Source organism: Hibiscus syriacus, unplaced genomic scaffold, assembly GCF_006381635.1.
Source record: "Hibiscus syriacus cultivar Baekdansim isolate YM2019G1 unplaced genomic scaffold, ASM638163v2 tig00111331_pilon, whole genome shotgun sequence".
Lineage (NCBI taxonomy): Eukaryota > Viridiplantae > Streptophyta > Magnoliopsida > Malvales > Malvaceae > Hibiscus > Hibiscus syriacus.
The window spans coordinates 461490-479998 of NW_024063060.1; the positions used below are offsets into that span (position 1 = coordinate 461490).

The following is an 18509-nucleotide window of genomic DNA, read 5'->3' on the forward strand; positions in this document are numbered from 1 at the left end:
GTATCCTTGGTATCGATACCCCTTGAATAACTTGTCAAATTTTAGCTTATGATATATATAATGTTCAACCAGTATTGATACCCACACCCCAATTATCACTTATTTACCCTTGAAGTATCGGTATTGGATTAAGCAGTACCGATAATTATAGCCCATAAATCATTCTTAAAACCCAAAAATTCACCCGGTGTTTAGGATGTTACAAATCTCCCCTTTAGAAATTTGTCCTCGAATTTTCATTGCACAAAGAGATGGGGGTACTGATTCCTCATGTCCTCTTCACGTTCCCACATTGTTTCCTCTACCTTGTGATTCCTCCATAACACCTTAACCAATGGAATCATCTTGTTTCGTAACTGTTTCATTTCATGAGCCAAAATTTGTATCGATTCTTCCTGATAAGTCAGATCAGGACGAACTTCTAGTTCTTCTTGTGTCACAATATGAGAATGCTCGGATCTATATCTCCGAAGCATTGAAACGTGGAAAACATCATGAATCTTCTCCATTTCAGGTGGAAAAGCTAATTGATATGTCATTTGTCCTACTCTCTTAATGATCTCATAGGGTCCAATAAACTGGGAACTAAGCTTTCCTTTTCATCCAAATATTAACATCTTCTTCCAAGGAGATACCTCTAGAAACACTTTATCTTCAACTTGAAATTCAATCTATTTCTTTTTAAGATCAACATATGATTTATGTCTATCCGGTGCTGCTTTAAGATTATTTTGAACCACTTGAACTTTCTCTTCCACCTCCTGAATCAACTCATGACCAAAAACTTCTCGATCTTTCAGCTTGTACCAATTCAAGGGCATACGACACTTTCTCCCATATAAAGCCTCATAGGGAGCCATCTGGATACTTGAATGGTAGCTATTATTGTAAGCAAATTTGGCAAGTGGCAAGTACTTTTCCCAAGATCCTTTAAACTCGATCACAAAAGCTCTTAACATATCTTCTAGAATTTGGATAGTCCGCTCGGACTATCCATTGGTTTGAGGATGAAATGTTATGCTAAAGTTCAATCAAGTTCCTAACGCTCCATGTAAAGTCTTCCAAAACCTTGATGTGAATCTAGGATCCCGATCAGAAATAATTGAAACATGTACACCATGCAATCGTATAATCTCCCTGATATACAATTCAACATACTTATCCATGTAGAAATCAACTCGTACATGAATAAAATGAGCTAACTTGGTTAATCTATCCACGATCACCCAAATCTCTTTTGTTCAGAGTCAATGACAACCCCGTCACAAAATCCATCTTCATATTCTCCCATGTCCATTGAGGAATAGACATTTGTTGCAATAGTCCTGATGGAACCTGATGCTCAGCTTTAACTTGCTGGCAAGTTAAACTCTTGGATACAAATTTCGTAACATTCCTCTTCATTCTCGGTCATCAATATCGACTTTTGAGATCCATATACATTTTGTTTCCACCAGGGTGCATTGTTAATGGGCTACAGTGAGCTTCTGTTAACAGATCATTCTTCAATTCACCATCATCTAAAATTACCAATCTCCATCGATAATATAGATTTCCATCAGACTTGATCTCATAATCTTTCATCTCCTCATTCTTTACTTGTTGCAACTTCTTCAAACACTTTTCATCTTTGTTTTGCAATTATTTAATTTGAATCAACCATGTTGGTTTAAGATTAAATTTTGTACATATTGCACACTCTGCATCTAATGACAACCTGTCATTTAGAGCTCGTAAGGCTGCAAACGTTTTTCGGCTTAAAGCATCCGCTACCACATTTGCTTTTCCAGGATGGAAATCGATTACCACATCATAATCCTTTATAAATTCAATCCATCTCCTCTGCCTTAAATTCAACTTTTTCTGGGTGATCAGATACTTTAAGCTCTTATGATATGTGTACAAGTAACAACGTTCACCATATAAGTAGTGATGTCAAATCTTAAGAGCAAACACTACTACAGCCAACTCCAAATCATTCGTTGGATACTTCTTTACATATGGTTTCCATTGTCTAGACTTATAAGCCACTACTTTGCCTTTTTGAATTAGTACACATCCCAAGTCGTTATGGGACGTGTCACTGTAAACCACATAGTTCTTACCAGACTCAGGTTGAACTAATATTGGAGATTCTATCAAAATTTTCTTCAACATTTCAAAACTTTCTTGGTATTCCAGAGACCAAGCAAATTTTACATATTTTCTCATCAACCTAGTTAAGGGTAAAGCTATCATCGAAAAGTTCTTAATGAACCTTCGATAATAACCTGCTAGCCTAAAAAACTTTGAACTTCCGAAACATTCTTTGGAACTTCCTATTCTAGAATGGATTTTATCTTTTAGGGATCAACTCGAATTCCTTCTGCAGAAATTACATGTTCAAGGAATGTCACTTTATTCAACCAGAACTCACATTTAGATAATTTGGCATATAGTTTCTTATCCCGTAAAATCTGCAAAACTATCTTCAGATTAGTACTATGCTCTTCTTCCGACTTCGAATACACTAATATATCATCAATGAAAACCACTACGAACTTGTCCAGATAGGGTTGAAACATTCTATTCATCGGGTCCATAAAAGCAGCAGGTGCATTTATAACCCCAAACGATATAACAATGAACTCATAGTGACCATATCTCATTCTAAAAGCCATTTTTAGAATATCTTTCTCATGAATATTTAATTGATGATATCCAGACCGCAAATCGATCTTAGAGAAAACTGAAGCTCTCTTTAACTGATTAAACAAATCGTCAATTCTAGGGAGGGGATATTTATTCTTTATAATCACCTTATTAAGCTGCCTATAATCAATACAAAGACGCATTGAACCATCTTTCTTCTTGACAAACAACACTGGAGCTCCCCAGGGCGATACACTTGGCCTAATAAATCCTTTATCCAACAATTCATGTAACTGAATCTTTAACTCCTGTAACTCTTTTGGAGCCATTCTGTATGGTGCCATTGCAATAGGCGTTGTTCCAGCAATATCTCAATTTGAAATTCAACTTCTCTATCTGGAGGTAAACCTGGCAACTTTACACGAAAGACATCTGGGAACTCTCTGACTATGGGAATTTTTTAAATCCCTTTCTCATTGGTTCTAATATCCAGCAAATTAGCAATGAAACCCTGACATCCTTGTAGTAGTAACTTCTTTGCTGACATCACTGATATCACATTTGCCAATGGATTCCATCTTTCACTAAATATTATAACTTCCAAACCTTCTGAATTGATCAATGTTTACCTTCTTCTGTATACAATCGAATTTAGCATGATAACGATATAACCAGTCCATTCCAGTATCACTTTGAATTTGTCAAAGGGTAATTCCATCAGATTAACAGGGAATTCAATTCCCTGAATCTGTATGGGACACCCCCGACACACTTTATTTACCCGAGCACTATGCCCTAATAGATTTGTCACTACCACATCACTACTAGTAGCATCTAACTGAATTTTTAATTCCCTCATCAATTTACTACTAATGTAAGAATATGTATAACCTAGATCAATCAATACTAAAACACGCTTATCATATAATTGAAAAATACATGCTATAATCTCTAGGTCATCTCAATTGTCATTAGTCTTTAGATTATAAGCCCAAGCAGTTGAGCATATCTCCTATTGAGTAGAGGATTTAGGTTGACCTCTTCCTCTACCTCTTCCCTTTCCTCTCTGAGTCATCGAAACAGACCGCTCCGACTGTGCAGGCTCCCCGATCATCATTGGACAATCCCGGATAAAATGTTTAGTGTCCCTACATTTGAAACAAGCTCCAGAAACCATTCTACATAACCCATGATAATTTTTTTCCTCAATGTTGACACTGTCTAGATTGTCCCTAGTTAGCTCTCCCAGTTCCAGATCCTACAGACTGAGTCTGTCTAGCTCTCATCGAATTTGATCCTCTAGCAGAGGATGCAACTAACTCATATCTCGCCTAGGGTCGAGAACCAGAATCTAGAAAAAGAACACGTTCTTTTAGACTTTTAAGCTCTTTGATCTCCAAAGCTTTCATTCTGAGCTATTTCCAGAGCTTTAGCACGATTAACTACTTCTTGGAATAAGGAAAGATTCAACACAGTCAACATCTCTTTTAATCGAGGATGTTATACCTCCATAAACCACTCACAAGCATCCTTCTCCGTCGGAATAAGTTTGGCAGCAAAGCAACTTAACTTGTTGAACTCACACTCATATTCATACCCGTGCAATTCTATTGGTTCAAATTCATAATCTCTTGTTTCATCTGTCGAACAAACTGATCTTTTATATACCAAGTAACCTGATCACTGGTCATCCTCAGGATAACATTGGTCCACCATATTCTCGATTACCCTCGGAGCAAGGAGACCACGTCATCCAGCTTCTCCACATCAGAACAGTGGATCCCATCAAGCATTATCTTCATATCATTAAGCCAAATGTCCACAACAACATGACCTTCCTCGACTTCACCCTTAAATTCTGGAGCTCTTAATCCCTTTAACTCCTTCACAACATTCATTCTTTGAGTTAAGGAGGAAGGAGGTTGGAAAAGCATCAGAATATCATCCATCGTCCTAAAGAAAATGTCTTGATCTTTTACAAGCACTCCAAAAGGTGTCTGTTATTCACCTTGCCTGGCCAGAATAGATGAATTGCTACTCTCAGTGGGCCTATCATCTCCCGTTTCACTTTGGGAGCTATCTTGTCCGGATATCTAATAACACATAACCATATAGTTCTATTAGCAAGACAACATACTCATAATTCTATCAGATCAGAAGTTCTCACTATTTTGTTAGCTTGTATACATTTAAAGACATTATAAACTTCGGTTTATGCCTAGAATCGGCTAAAACTTAGCTTTGATACCATTAAATGTAACACTCTCAACCCGTACTTGACCCAGATACGAATCTTAGGTGTCACATTGACTTTTTAAAATGTTTACTTTTACAAAATCTCATAAAATTTAAAATTTTATTAAAACAACTGTGAAATAATTTACACAAATACCATCAAAATGATTACAACATCGATTAGAGCATATATGATTTAAAATGTTATTACATGCCAACATAATTACTATAACAAAATGGCATACTATTTTAAATCACTTATGACCTAATCGTCTTCCAAAGAGATGCTGCCTTCCTAGACTTCAACTCTGGTCTTCCTGTTTCTTGGTGCCTACGTGTGAAACACTCACACGCTAAGTCACACACTTAGTGAGGCATAATATAACATGCGATCCTATAATTCTCTACATGAAATTATAATCTCCATATACTTACTCAACCGTAACATACAAAATCATGGAATGTACAAATAATACATATCCTCTTATGAAGTATTTCATTCGGTTTATCTTTTGTATGCCCGTGTACATTACTAAGAACCTGAGGTACGTGAGTACATTGAGGTTGTTCACATATGTTGTCACCACATCTCGTGTAAACTCCCACTAGGGGCACATAGACTTTGTCCTGAAGGACCACATATATGTCCCGAAGAACCGCATATATGTTCCAAATGAATACATATATATCTCGAAGGACCACATAGAACCCTCGAATCTTGGCATGCCAATTATATCTACGGCTCTCATATCACATAACATGTGCTTAAATATTGATACGTTCCATATTTTCATATCTCTTCTATCATTTCACATATAACCACATCTCATATTTCACATGTATACATATGATCACTTATCTTATAACATATAGCTTAGATTTGTTCTCTTATTTTTGCATACATCACATATCATATCATATTAAAGCATGTATAAGTTATACATCTACTCATTATAATCCTAACATATCCATGTACATGAATATGGAATCTTGAAATCAAATATAGAAAATAGACTTATCACAAGTCTTATTTCCATAAAACAACATTTATCCTAACTATGATATGCACTCACCTTAGCCTCATTTGATTTGAATTAATTCTATGACTTTTTCTCTCTCTCAACCGTTTCTAACTCTTCGATTATTCCTGAACTTGCTTAGGCTCGATATCTACATAATCATAAATTTAATATGCATATCAGAATCCTAGGTATTATAATTCGATCCTTAATAACTTAAGCTAAAAGAAAGGCTTAATTCAAATTTTCACTTTTGAATAGTATCGATACTTCCCTAGCTGTGGTATTGATACCGAGCTTGGGTATCGATACCCATTTTCGATTCTATAATCCTTATTTCAAAAATGGTACCGATACTAGCTTAATGCTATTGGTACCCTTGGTATCGATACTACCCCTTTAGGTATCAATACCCCTTGAATAACATGTCAAATTTTAGCTTATGGTGTCGATACTATTCAACCAGTATCGATACCCACACCCCAATTATTACTTATTTACCCTTGAAGTATCGGTATTGGATGAAGCAGTACCGATACTCATATCCCATAAATCATTCCTAAAACCTGAAAATTCACCAATACCAATCTAAACCTTCCATTTTGAGCCCTTATCATGCCATTAAACTCAACTACCCTTACTCCAATCAACTTCTATCCATATAAACCATCATTATCTTTAAAATCTCATCCTATACCTTGAATCCAAGAATTTGACTAAATTTACAACATGTTCAAATTTCATTTCTAACACTTCATACTTCTTAATTTAATTGATGCCAAGTCAAATTTAGTCTCAAACTTTATTTACTAACTCTCTTCCAAGATTTCACTTATCACCCTCTTATCTTTAATCATTTCTAACCTCTTCATCTTTTGGTTTAAGGACAAATTAAGCTTTCCTTAAGCATAAGAGGGTGCACGGTTGGAATTCAATGAATAATAAGCTAGCAAGAAACTCACCTTAATTGAGTTGGGTGCACAGTTGGAAGAAGTAAGAAGGATGAAGAGAACTCTGGATATTTTCTTTCCCCTTTTTCAACTCTCCATGTGTATATATCTTAACTCATACACATTTTTAATTCATTTTCTGGTCAAATTATCATTTTTCCCTTCAAATCATCATTCTTTTCTATTTAGTCCTATAATTTTTTTATTTAAGTCCCTGAACTTTTCAATTTATCTACATTAGCCACTAAATTCTAAAGTTTTACAATTTGATCACTAACCCGGTGTTCAAGATGTTAAAAAATGCTTATTCTGAATTTTTTTTAAAGATATAAGACAAGAGATAGAGAGGACATGAGCACAAGATGAATGTCTATAAGATGCAAGTTTGGGTTGACAAGTTGTTGCACTAATGTTGAGGTCATACTATTTGAGAGTGATCAAATGAAAGAAGATTGAGCTCTTTACTTTGAAGCCAGAAGAAGATTGATGATCAACATTGCTGCATATATATGAATAACATCATGCATTATATTTAGATGCATTTAATTGCATTCATATTTTTATATATAGATGCATAATCATTACAAATCTTTTAGGGGAAAAAGAGAAAGAAGAGAAAATCATAATTTAAGCATCAAATGGAGGTAATTACATTCAAAACGGCAAAACCTCAAGAATTGAGGAGTCTAATCTATAAAACAATCATTAATTTGAAGCGGGGCATGTTAAACGACTGATACGATGTTTTCAAATGATTTTTAAATAAGCCAATTTTGATTTTTAAAGGTTTCTTGATGATTACCCAACCGATATGATTTTTAAAGAAACCAAAGTTTGGTTTTCAAAGGTTTCCTGATGATTACTCGATTGATATGATGTTTTCAAATGAATTTTTAAAGAAACCAAGTTTGATTTTTAAAGGTTTCTTGATGATTAAGTCCTTCAGGCCATCAGTAAGTCTTTCAAGCATTATGATTAAATCCTTCGAGTCATTTGTAAGTCTTTTGAACAAGATGATAAGTCTTCATGCCATCTATAAGACTTTCGGGCAAGATGTTTTCATATGATATTTTGAAAAATGAGAAAGCGATTTTCAAAGTTTTTCATTTAAATCTTTTCCGAAAATTGAAATTTTTGAAAAGTAAGAAAGCGATTTCCAAAGTTTCTTGACTAGTAAAGTATTTCCAAAATGAGTCAATCATATATGAGATTAGGGAAAACCAAGTGAGAGGCTCAAATACAGAGGTGTAGATCCATAAGACCAACACATGGGAAATTGGAGTTTTCAGAGGAATGGAGGCAAGTCGTTTGATTGAAAAACAAGGTAGTGAATCAAGGAAAGATCCATGAAGAACATTTGTTGCAAAGAGGTGCTTTAAGACATTTAAGCAAAATCCCAAAGAAGATATGAAAAGGGTCGCTCTTACGATGAGAGATGAAGATTCGAGCAAAGAATTGGCAAAAATGATGAATCAAAGATGCACAAGACAATGAAACTCATAACACTATAATGACATCATACATGCATATTTAGGCATTTGCAAAATATGAGCATAAATATTCATTTATTCTCATCAAATTTTGAATATTTGACAGGAACTCAAAAAGATCAGCAAATATTTTAATTCACAATTTCATGTTGGAGAGGAGAATTAGTCCACGTCTTCATTTTTAGAAAAATGGATCTTTTCAAGACCTTCGGGTATGTTAAATATATCTTCACTAACATATGATAACTCTTTTACAGATCAATTCCATCATAGAAGGAGTAGGATCAACATTTATAGTATAGAGTTCTTAATGAGAAGAGCTCGTCCGAAAAGAGAGAAAAAGTTCATAATGAGAAGAACTTGTTCAACATTTGCTCATCCATCACAGAATGAGTTAGATCAGAATCATCGTTTCGCTTAATTCCATCACAGAAGGAGTTGGATCAATATCATCGTTTCACTCGATTCCATCACAGAAGGAGTTGGATCAACATGTTCAGTAGGGAGTTTATAATGAGAAGAACTCATCTGATAAGGGAGAAGTTCATAATGAAAGGAGAATGTTCAACCTTTGATCCATCACAAAAGAAAATGGATCGACATTTCCATATAGAAAGAAACAACAAGGGAGAAGAAGTTCATATAGGGGAGCTTGTTCAACCTCAGCAGTTACCTCTACAAAAGAGTGAAGAGTTCACAATAAGAAAATCTTGGAGCTCGAGATTTTTGTTGGAAGTCTACCTAGATAAAAATTGGTGTTTTATATCTTTCTCATATTCCTATTTCATAACAACGAGCAAAGAGGGCAGCTGTAATCATCATTTTTATCCATCTTATTTTATTATTTAATTATAATAAACAAAAAATAGGAAAAGTAAAAATTAAAAACAACAATGAGTAACTAGCAAATTAGTCGGTTGTTCATGCCATCACTATACTACCATCTCCCTGCCATCTGCATTCCACTGCTGCAACATGCCCAACAGCTCCCAAATTAGTTAAAATCACCAGATCAAGGATCACACACAAAAGAGATGAAATGTATTTTTTTTATTTTTAATTGTAATATTGGGTTGTTATAAAACCCGAAGCAAGCTAATGTGAAGGGGGGCTCTCAGTAGATTAAAAAAATAGTGACCAATACTCCCTCCATTCAGAAAAGATTGATTGTAACCAAGTTTATTTCTCCATAAACAGAAAAGCAATACAACATTTCAAGGTCATTTCTCTCTCGAGTCTTTACTCTTTTCCAATAACTTTTTCTTATTACGTTTGAAAATAAATAGAATATAGAGTTTAGTTTTTTTATCGGTCCTCATCGTGGTCTCGTCAGAGTCTTCTTCGTTCGCCAGTGTTGACGGGAGTTTAAGCATCGGGTAAAGTTCATAGGCCTTTAGAGGTCGGTTTAATATTCTTAGTTTTGAACTTGGCATTTAGAGTGAAGATCGAGGAGTTCTGGTTGGTTTTAGGCTTAGTTTAGATTCATTTGGCCACCATATGTGATGGTCGGAGAGTGGAAAACGTCGATTTACGATTATAACGGTCTTCCATTGCTCTCGATCGAAGGAAAATAGGGAAAAGTAAGAACTTTTTTTGTTTGGTTTGGTTTTGGACCTTCATCGGTCAGGAAAAGCAATGATCTGGGTGGTGTTGATCACTGTTAATTGGTGGACGGCAATGAAACAGAGAGCTTCTAAGGTTTTGGCCGAGAGAAGGAGTGGGGAGAAAAAAGAAAAGGGAGAAGGATACTGCTCGGGTGTGTTTTATGTTAGAGATAGCCAAAGCATGTTAAAATATAACATATATGTTAATACTTTAGGGTTAATTACAAGTCACTCACACTGATGCGAACCTTTCTATTTTGGTCACTAACTGGTGCTATTTTTGAATTTACATGCCCTTATTATGCTATTTCCCATATTATTGTTTAGTTTTTTTTTGTTTATTCTTGCTCAAGTCCCCGTACTATGATCGTGTTTATACACTTTGATCATTTGTTGTGACTAGTTTGCGAGTATTACTATCTTATCGTCCTGATCATGTAAATATCCCGGTTTTGTATGTTATATAATTTAGGTCTAGTAAAATGGAATAACCACACTCTAGTCACTCAAACTTAAATGTGTTTTTGTATTTAGGCCATTGTCTTAATTCCGATTTTTGCATGCTTTGTTTCGATTTTTTTAATTTGATCATTACCTTGTAAATTATATGATTAATTTGGATCTAGTCCCTAGACTATTTGGTATGCTTCAATTTAATCATTTATTTTATTAATTAACCTTATGTTTGTAAATATTTTTCATATATTATATTTTATTCTATATGCATATATGTACTTTCTCACTTGATAGATATTGTTCTTGTTGAATACCAAACTTTATAATCTGATTTTTGGTAACCTAATATGATTTTCAATTTGATATTTTAAAGGTGTAGATATGAGCATTTATTGAAACATCCAGTCATTACCTTTTCTAAACATAGTAAATTTACTTATTATTTTTTAAAGCGGGGCAAAAATGAACCGAAGGGAAATTTTCTTCTCCTAAACGTTAGACAAATTAAATTCTTTCGATTTCATTTTTGGTTCACATAAAATACTAATATTTATTTCCTACAAAGAGAGCATTTAAAGAGATTTGGTTTGTCTTAGATGTTAGGCAAATTGAAAATTTTGAATTTACTTCATACTTACTAAAAATTACTTTGCTATTAATATTTTATTTAATAAAATGAAGTATCAAAAGAGAGCCTTTCTTGTTCTAGACATTGAATGAGTTAGAACTTTTAAATCTTTTTTTAGTTCGTATCCCGTTATTTATTCTATTCGTTTTAGGTATTAGAGACTTAGTGAATGTTAGTGAACCCTTTTTGTGTTGTGCTCGTTTATTTTGTTGCATTTAGATTAAAAAAACATGTCATGCATTTTTAATATTTTTGTCACATTATTTTAAAAGGGGTATGTTTTCGAATTAATTGGACATTTGATATCTTTCTAGATGTTAGAGGATTACAAAGTTATTTAATTAGAGAACATATCTTTGATTTCTTTCATAAAAATATCATGAGAATTTTCGGACTTTGAGAAATATTTCTAAATTTTCTTAGACGTTAGAAAATTTTGAGGTTTTTAAAGTGTTGTAAATTCCGAGATTTTTTTTAGCATGATTCAGGGTATCTTCTTGAGTGGGATTAAATTTCAATATTCTTCTATACGTTGGAGAATGCTCGAAATCACTAGTGAAAGACTTTGCCCCTGAGATTTTATAAAGATTAATTTACGAATTTTTATGATTTTTATTATAATTTTGATTCTCTTAGCCGTTAGGGAATTCAAAGGTATTATTGAGAACTTAAAATTCCTTATTAATCTAAAAGTTCATTAATTGCATGCATAAGTCGAGATAAAACATTCATGATCTTTTTACGAGCGTGGTGTGGGTGCTAACACTTCCTCACACGTAATTGTGCCTTAGAAACCATTTTTGATTTTTGTAGACCCTAAACTTTTCTAGTGTTCCAATTATTGAATTGAATTTGGTAAGGCAACCGGTTGCTTTGATTTTTTCAAAGCTGGCTGCAAATTTGATTTGAAAAGGGGCTGCTAAATGGCATCACATGGGCTGCTAAATTAATTATTATTTTGTAATAGGGATAATTACAAAATTGAGTCATTGCACTTTAGGATATTTTCAAAGATTAGTCTCTAAGTTTCAACTATAAATACCCTAGCTCATTTAGCTTCAAAATCATCCCAAAAATCGTTTTTTTCTCCCAATACTAGAGAGCTTTCTTGTGAGTAGTGAGTATTTTGTAAACACCTGTAAATTTTCTCTCTTAGTAAAAGATCTGCAGCAGTCCGGAGACGTAGGCACAATTGGCTGAACTCCGTTATCAATTTCGGGTATTATTTTTCCGCTTTTATTTCGCATTCGTACTAATCTGTTTATAAGGAAATTACTTATACTCGGTTTAATTCCCAACAACTGGTAATCAGAGCTTTTGGTTGTGAATTTTGTCAATTTTTGTGAGGTTACTATTCATTACTATTCACGTGAATAGTGAATTTCGTGAATAGTAAAAAATTTGTCGGCGATACGAGTTTGTTGACAGAGGTGTTATAATACACGGTGGTTCGCACAAATTGTCAGAAACGATCCGAAGAAGCTAGATTCGAGTGGAAACGATGGCTGCAGACAAAGGGAAGGTGAAAATTGAAAAGTTCGATGGTGCGGACTTTGGCTTTTGGAAGATGCATATTGAAGATTTTCTATACCAGAAAAATCTATATCAACATCTCTCAGGAAAGCAACCAGAGGGCATGAAGAATGAAGATTGGGCTCTTCTCGACAGACAAGCCCTCGGAGTTATCCGACTGACGTTATCCCGCAATGTTGCTTTCAACATAGCAAAGGAAAAGATCGCGGAGGGTCTTATGGCGGCTCTCTCCAGTATGTATGAGAAGCCATCAGCCTCAAACAAAGTTCACTTGATGAGGCGATTATTCAATTTGCGGATGACGAAAGGGGCATCAGTGGCTCAACAACAGAATGAACTCAACACAATCACAACCCAGTTGAGTTCCAGTTGAGTTCCGTGGAAATTGAATTTGATGATGAAGTTCGAGCATTAATTCTCTTATCATCACTACCAGACAGTTGGAATGCTACTGTTACAGCAGTTAACAGCTCGTCGGGAAATAGTAAATTGAAATTCGACGATGTTCAGGATCTGGTACAGAGCGAAGAAATTCAACAGAGAGAATCGGGTGAAGCATCAACCTCCTCAGCCTTGCACACGGAGTCCAGAGGGTGAACTTTAGAAAGAAATTCAAATCTGGTAGATTGAAATCCAGACGGGGAAAATCAAGAATGGGAAAGAAAGATTTTACATTTTATAATTGTGGTAAGAAGTGTCACTTTAAAAGGGATTATCAAGCACTGAAGAAAGATACCGGCGCACAGGAATCTGCAAACATGATAGAGGAGACAGGTGATGCCATGATTCTAAGCGTCAACAGTCCGATTGAATCATGGATCTTGGAATCAGGGGCATCTTTCCACTCAACCCCATGCCAAGAAATCATGGAGAACTATGTCAGTGGTGATTTTGGGAAGGTTCATCTAACTGGTGATGAAACATTGAAGATCGTCGGAAAAGGAGACATCCGACTAAAGCTGCCAAACCAAACCACCTGGAAGCTGACAAGAGTGAGACATATTCCTGGCCTCAAAAGAAATCTGATTTCTGTAGGACAACTTGATGGGGAAGGTTATAGTACAACCTTTTCAGGCTGTGAATGGAAGATTACCAAAGGAGCACTCGTCATTGCTCGTGGTAAGAAGACTAGTACTCTCTATGTAACCTCAAATTTAGAGAATATCATGCTGCAGCAGATGCTGATGGAAAATCAAACCTATGGCACCAAACTTGGTCATATGAGAGAGAAAGGGATGAAGACACTTTTATCAAAAGAGAAGTCGGATCTAAATTGCTCGTGGTAAGAAGACTAGTACTCTCTATGTAACCTCAAATTTAGAGAATATCATTGCTGCAGCAGATGCTGATGGAAAATCAAACCTATGGCACCAAAGGCTTGGTCATATGAGAGAGAAAGGGATGAAGACACTTTTATCAAAAGAGAAGCTGTCGGATCTAAAGAATGTAGATGTTGGACTATGCGAAGATTGCATCTTTGGAAAACAAAAGAAAGTCAGCTTTGCAAAGATTGGTAAGTCACCCAAGGCTGAAAAGTTAGAGTTGGTTCATACTGATGTATGGGGACCATCTCCAGTTCCATCTCTTGCAGGCTCATTATATTATGTCACCTTCATCGATGATTCTACAAGGAAGGTGTGGGTTTATTTTCTGAAGAAGAAATCAAAAGTCTTTGATACCTTCAGAAAATAGAAGGCCATGGTGGAAAACGAGACTAGTCTGAAAGTCAAGCGGCTGAGGTCTGACAATGGAGGAGAGTACAGAAACAGAAGATTCAGAGATTTCTGTGCAAACAATGGGATCAAGATGGAGACAACAGTTCCCATGACACCGCAACAGAATGGCGTAACAGAACGCATGAACAGAACTTTGAATGAACGTGCCAGAAGCATGATGATACATGTCGGATTGCCCAAATTTCTATGGGCTGAAGCTATCAACACTGCAGCTTACCTGGTCAACCGTGGGCCCTCAGTTCCTTTAGATGGCAGAATACCAGAGGAAGTTTGGAGCAAGAAATAAATAAATTTTTCACACTTAAGAGTGTTTGGTTGTATTTCTTATGTACACATAGACTCTACTGAAAGAAGTAAACTTAGTGCTAAGTCCAACAAATGTGCCTTTGTTGGTTATGGCGGTGATAAGTTCGGTTATCGGTTTTGGGACTATGAAAATCGAAAGATCATCAGAAGCAGAGAAGTCATTTTCAATGAGAATGTGATGTACAAAGACATATCAACTATAGAATCAAGCAGCTCCAATACCAAAGCTGAAACAAAGGAATTTGCTGAGTTTGAGGAGATTTCTGGAAATGATGTCCAGATCAATCCTGAAGCAGTTCAAGAAGAACCAAGCACACCAGAACTAAGATGCTCCTCCAGAATTCCTAAACCAACCCAGCGGTATTCTCTTTCTTTGCACTACTTGTTGCTGACTGATAATGGTGAACCAGAGTGCTATGATGAAGTAATGCAAGTGGAGGATTCAGTCAAGTGGGAGTCTTCCATGAAAGATGAGATTGACTCGCTTATGTCAAATCAGACATGGGAACTAGCTGAATTACCACTAGGCAAGAAAGCACTCCATAACAAGTGGATTTACAGGATCAAAGAAGAGCATGATGGGAGTAAACACTAAAAAGCAAGATTGGTTGTCAAAGGCTTTCAACAAAAGGAATGTCTTTCAACAAAAGGAATGTATTGACTACAATGAAATTTTCTCTCCAGTCGTAAAACTGTCCACAATTAGATTGGTGTTGAAAATTGTAGCTGCAGATAATTTACATCTTGAGCAGTTAGATGTAAAGACAGCTTTCCTTCATGGTGATTTAGAGGAAGAAATCTATATGAGGCAGCCAGAAGGCTTCGTAGAGGCAGGAAACAAAAACCTGGTATGAGGTTTCTACATCAAGAGGTTCGATAATAGCTTCATTATTTTATTGTTGTACGTTGATGACATGCTCGTTGTAGGCTCAAACATGCAAGAGATTATAAACTTGAAGCAAGAATTGTCAAAGCAGATTACTATGAAGGATCTGGGCGCTGTAAAGCAGATTCTTGGGATGAGGATTAAGAGAGACACAAAGTCAGGGACTTTGATGTTATCACAGGCTGAGTACATCAACAAAGTACTCTCCAAGTTCAACATGCAAGATGTTAAACCAGTAAGTACACCTTTAGGTGTTCATTTTAGACTCTCCAAAGAACAGTCACCAAAGACGGAGGAAGAACGTGCACACATAGTAAAGGTTCCGTACGCCTCAGCAATTGGAAGTCTGATGTATGCCATGATTTGTACCAGACCAGATATTGCTCATGCAGTGGGAACTGTTAGCAGGTACATGAATAATCCAGGCAAGGTACACTGGGAAGCAGTCAAATGGATCCTCAGATATCTGCGGGGTACCACAAACAAAGCACTTTGTTTCAAATATGGAGATACGATACTGACAGGCTATGTAGATGCTGACTTAGCCGAAAATGTTGACATCAGAAGAAGCACTATAGGGTATGTTTATACTCTAGGAGGAACTGCAGTAAGTTGGGTTTCTCAACTACAGAAGATAGTTGCTCTCTCCACAACTAAAGCAGAATATGTCACTGTTACGGAAGCCAGCAAGGAGATGGTTTGGCTCCAAAGTTTCTTGGAAAAGTTAGGCAAGAAACAAGAAAACAATGTCTTGTATTGCGACAGTCAAAGTGCTATCCATCTAGCAAAGAATCTGTCTTTTCATTCCACGATGAAGCAAATACAATTGAGATATCATTTTATCCGATCTCTTCTGGAAGATGGATTTTGAAACTTAAAAAGATTAGTGGAGCTCAAAATCCGGCAGACATGTTGACAAAGACGGTGACTACGGACAAACTGAAGTTGTGTTCAGCTTTAGTTGGCATGCTAGAGTAATAAGACCAGAAATGCTGCTGCATTGATCGAGGTGTGAAGACAGATTAAAATCAGTCTTCAAGTGGGAGATTGTTGAAAATTCAATGTTGAATTTGGTAAGGCAACCGGTTGCTTTGATTTTTTCAAAGCTGACTGCAAATTTGATTTGAAAAGGGGCTGCTAAATGGCATCACATGGGCTGCTAAATTAATTATTATTTTGTAATAGGGATAATTACAAAATTGAGTCATTTCACTTTAGGATATTTTCAAAGATTAGTCCCTAAGTTTCAACTATAAATACCCTAGCTCATTTAGCTTCAAAATCATCCCAAAAATCATTTCTTTCTCCCAATACTAGAGAGCTTTCTTGTGAGTAGTGAGTGTTTTGTAAACACCTGTAAATTTTCTCTCTTAGTAAAAGATTTGCAACAGTCCGGAGACGTAGGCACAATTGGCTGAACTCCGTTATCAATTTTGGGTATTATTTTTCCGTTTTTATTTCGCATTCGCACTAATCTGGTTATAAGGAAATTACTTGTACTCGGTTTATTTCCCAACACCATTCACACCTTAAACTAGGTAGAGATTCCTTTTCAAAAGTACGAAAATAATTTTTTATTCGCCAGGTAAAAATGGTACATACAACTTTCAAAGTGTTTGGACAACCTACTTCATCATTTTGTTGCAAAAGAAATTGAAGTATTTATTCCTTCGTCCACTCACTTAACAGAAATATGTTAAATCCAAGTCGTGCTCAAGACTTGGTTTACATTCACTATAATCTTCATATTTTATCAAAGAATTCTAATCATTGTTAACCTTAATGAATATTAACGATATTCTTTGTCTTTTAAAATTTTAAAATTTATTTTATATTTATTATGCACTTGTCGTACTTGTAACCTATAATTTTAGAAAGTGTCGTTTTTTATTTCCGCATTTATCTTCATATCTAACATGTATCAATATATGTGTAACATATCATTTAGCTCTCTACATTTAGGCATATTGTAATTTTGATTCATTCTTTTATTTTTATTAAAAATCCAGTTAAAATTATTAAAAAAATAATTAACAGAAAAAATGAAACTTGATATTGATATTGATAATAAAAATGATAAGTATAATAATTAATAATCGTGTATACAATTGATTATAAAAATAAATCAATTACACATAAATTGATTGAAGTTTGTTGGGACTATGAGAATGATTTGCTTGTTTTGTTGGAAACTTATAAAATGATTTTTGGTGCTATGATCATTTCTTCTCCTTCAAGTTTGATTTGCTTTTTTCATTCCAACACGGCACCTTAAATGGAAGAAAGAAATGCTGAATCAAGGGGTTCAACATTTTCGGCTAAATATTTTTGAATAATGCACTGAGAAAAAAATTAGTTCGAATAAGGTTTAGTTAAATTATTTGTTTGAATAAGGTGAATGAAATACCAATGGGAAACACATGGTGGTCCATGCAATATATATAAGAGTTTCTTAAATTTAGGGTTTTTTTTAACTTATGGACATTATAAGTTGTTCGAACCATGCCATGTTACCTTAATCAAGTTGCTCGAATCATGCCCCGTTACCGTGATACTACAAGTTGTTCTTCCTGTTACCCCAATAAAGTTGCTCAAATAATACCTTGCTATTAAGTTTCTCGAACCATACCCTATTACCCTGATCAAGTTGCTCGAACCATGCTCTGCTACCCTGACACTACAAGTTGTTAAAGTGTTAGGGTAGCAGGGCATGGTTCGAACAACTTGATCAGGATAACAGGGCATGATTCGGGTACCTTTATCGGGGTAGCAGGAATAACAACTTGTAGTGTCATGGTAGCAATGCATAGTTAGAGCAACTTGGTAACAGAGCATGGTTCAATCAACTTAATCAAGGCAACATGGCATGGTTCGAACAACTTGTAGTGTCCATAAGTATAAAAAAGAATGGGTAACGCATGGAAATCCATGCATTTCCCATCCAAAATTATAAAAATCGCATAGAACACCATATGTTTCTCATTAGTACTGTAGCATTTCCCTATTCAAGTAAATAATTTTAATTCAATCTTATT

The 18509-nt window shown here is 35.3% G+C and overlaps 1 protein-coding gene across 1 annotated transcript; it reads right to left on the reverse strand.

Moving 5' to 3' along the window:
* Window positions 1-671: 671 nt before the first annotated feature.
* LOC120158869 lies at window positions 672-1404 on the reverse strand. Its single transcript, XM_039169599.1, has 2 exons — window positions 1227-1404; window positions 672-928 (listed from the first exon to the last, which is right to left on the reverse strand). The coding sequence occupies exons 1-2, from the start codon at window positions 1402-1404 to the stop codon at window positions 672-674; spliced, it is 435 nt and encodes a 144-aa protein (XP_039025530.1).
* Between the last annotated feature and the right edge of the window lie 17105 nt (window positions 1405-18509).

What these genes read in the sequence shown, in the direction of transcription:
- LOC120158869 (XM_039169599.1), bottom strand. Translation starts at nt 1,404, where the DNA reads ATGAAGAGGAATGTTACGAAATTTGTATCCAAGAGTTTAACTTGCCAG. An exon ending in TCTGAACAAAAGAGATTTGG is followed by an intron (nt 929 to 1,226) that starts GTGATCGTGGAT and finishes TCGAGTTTAAAG; the next exon opens with GATCTTGGGAAAAGTACTTG.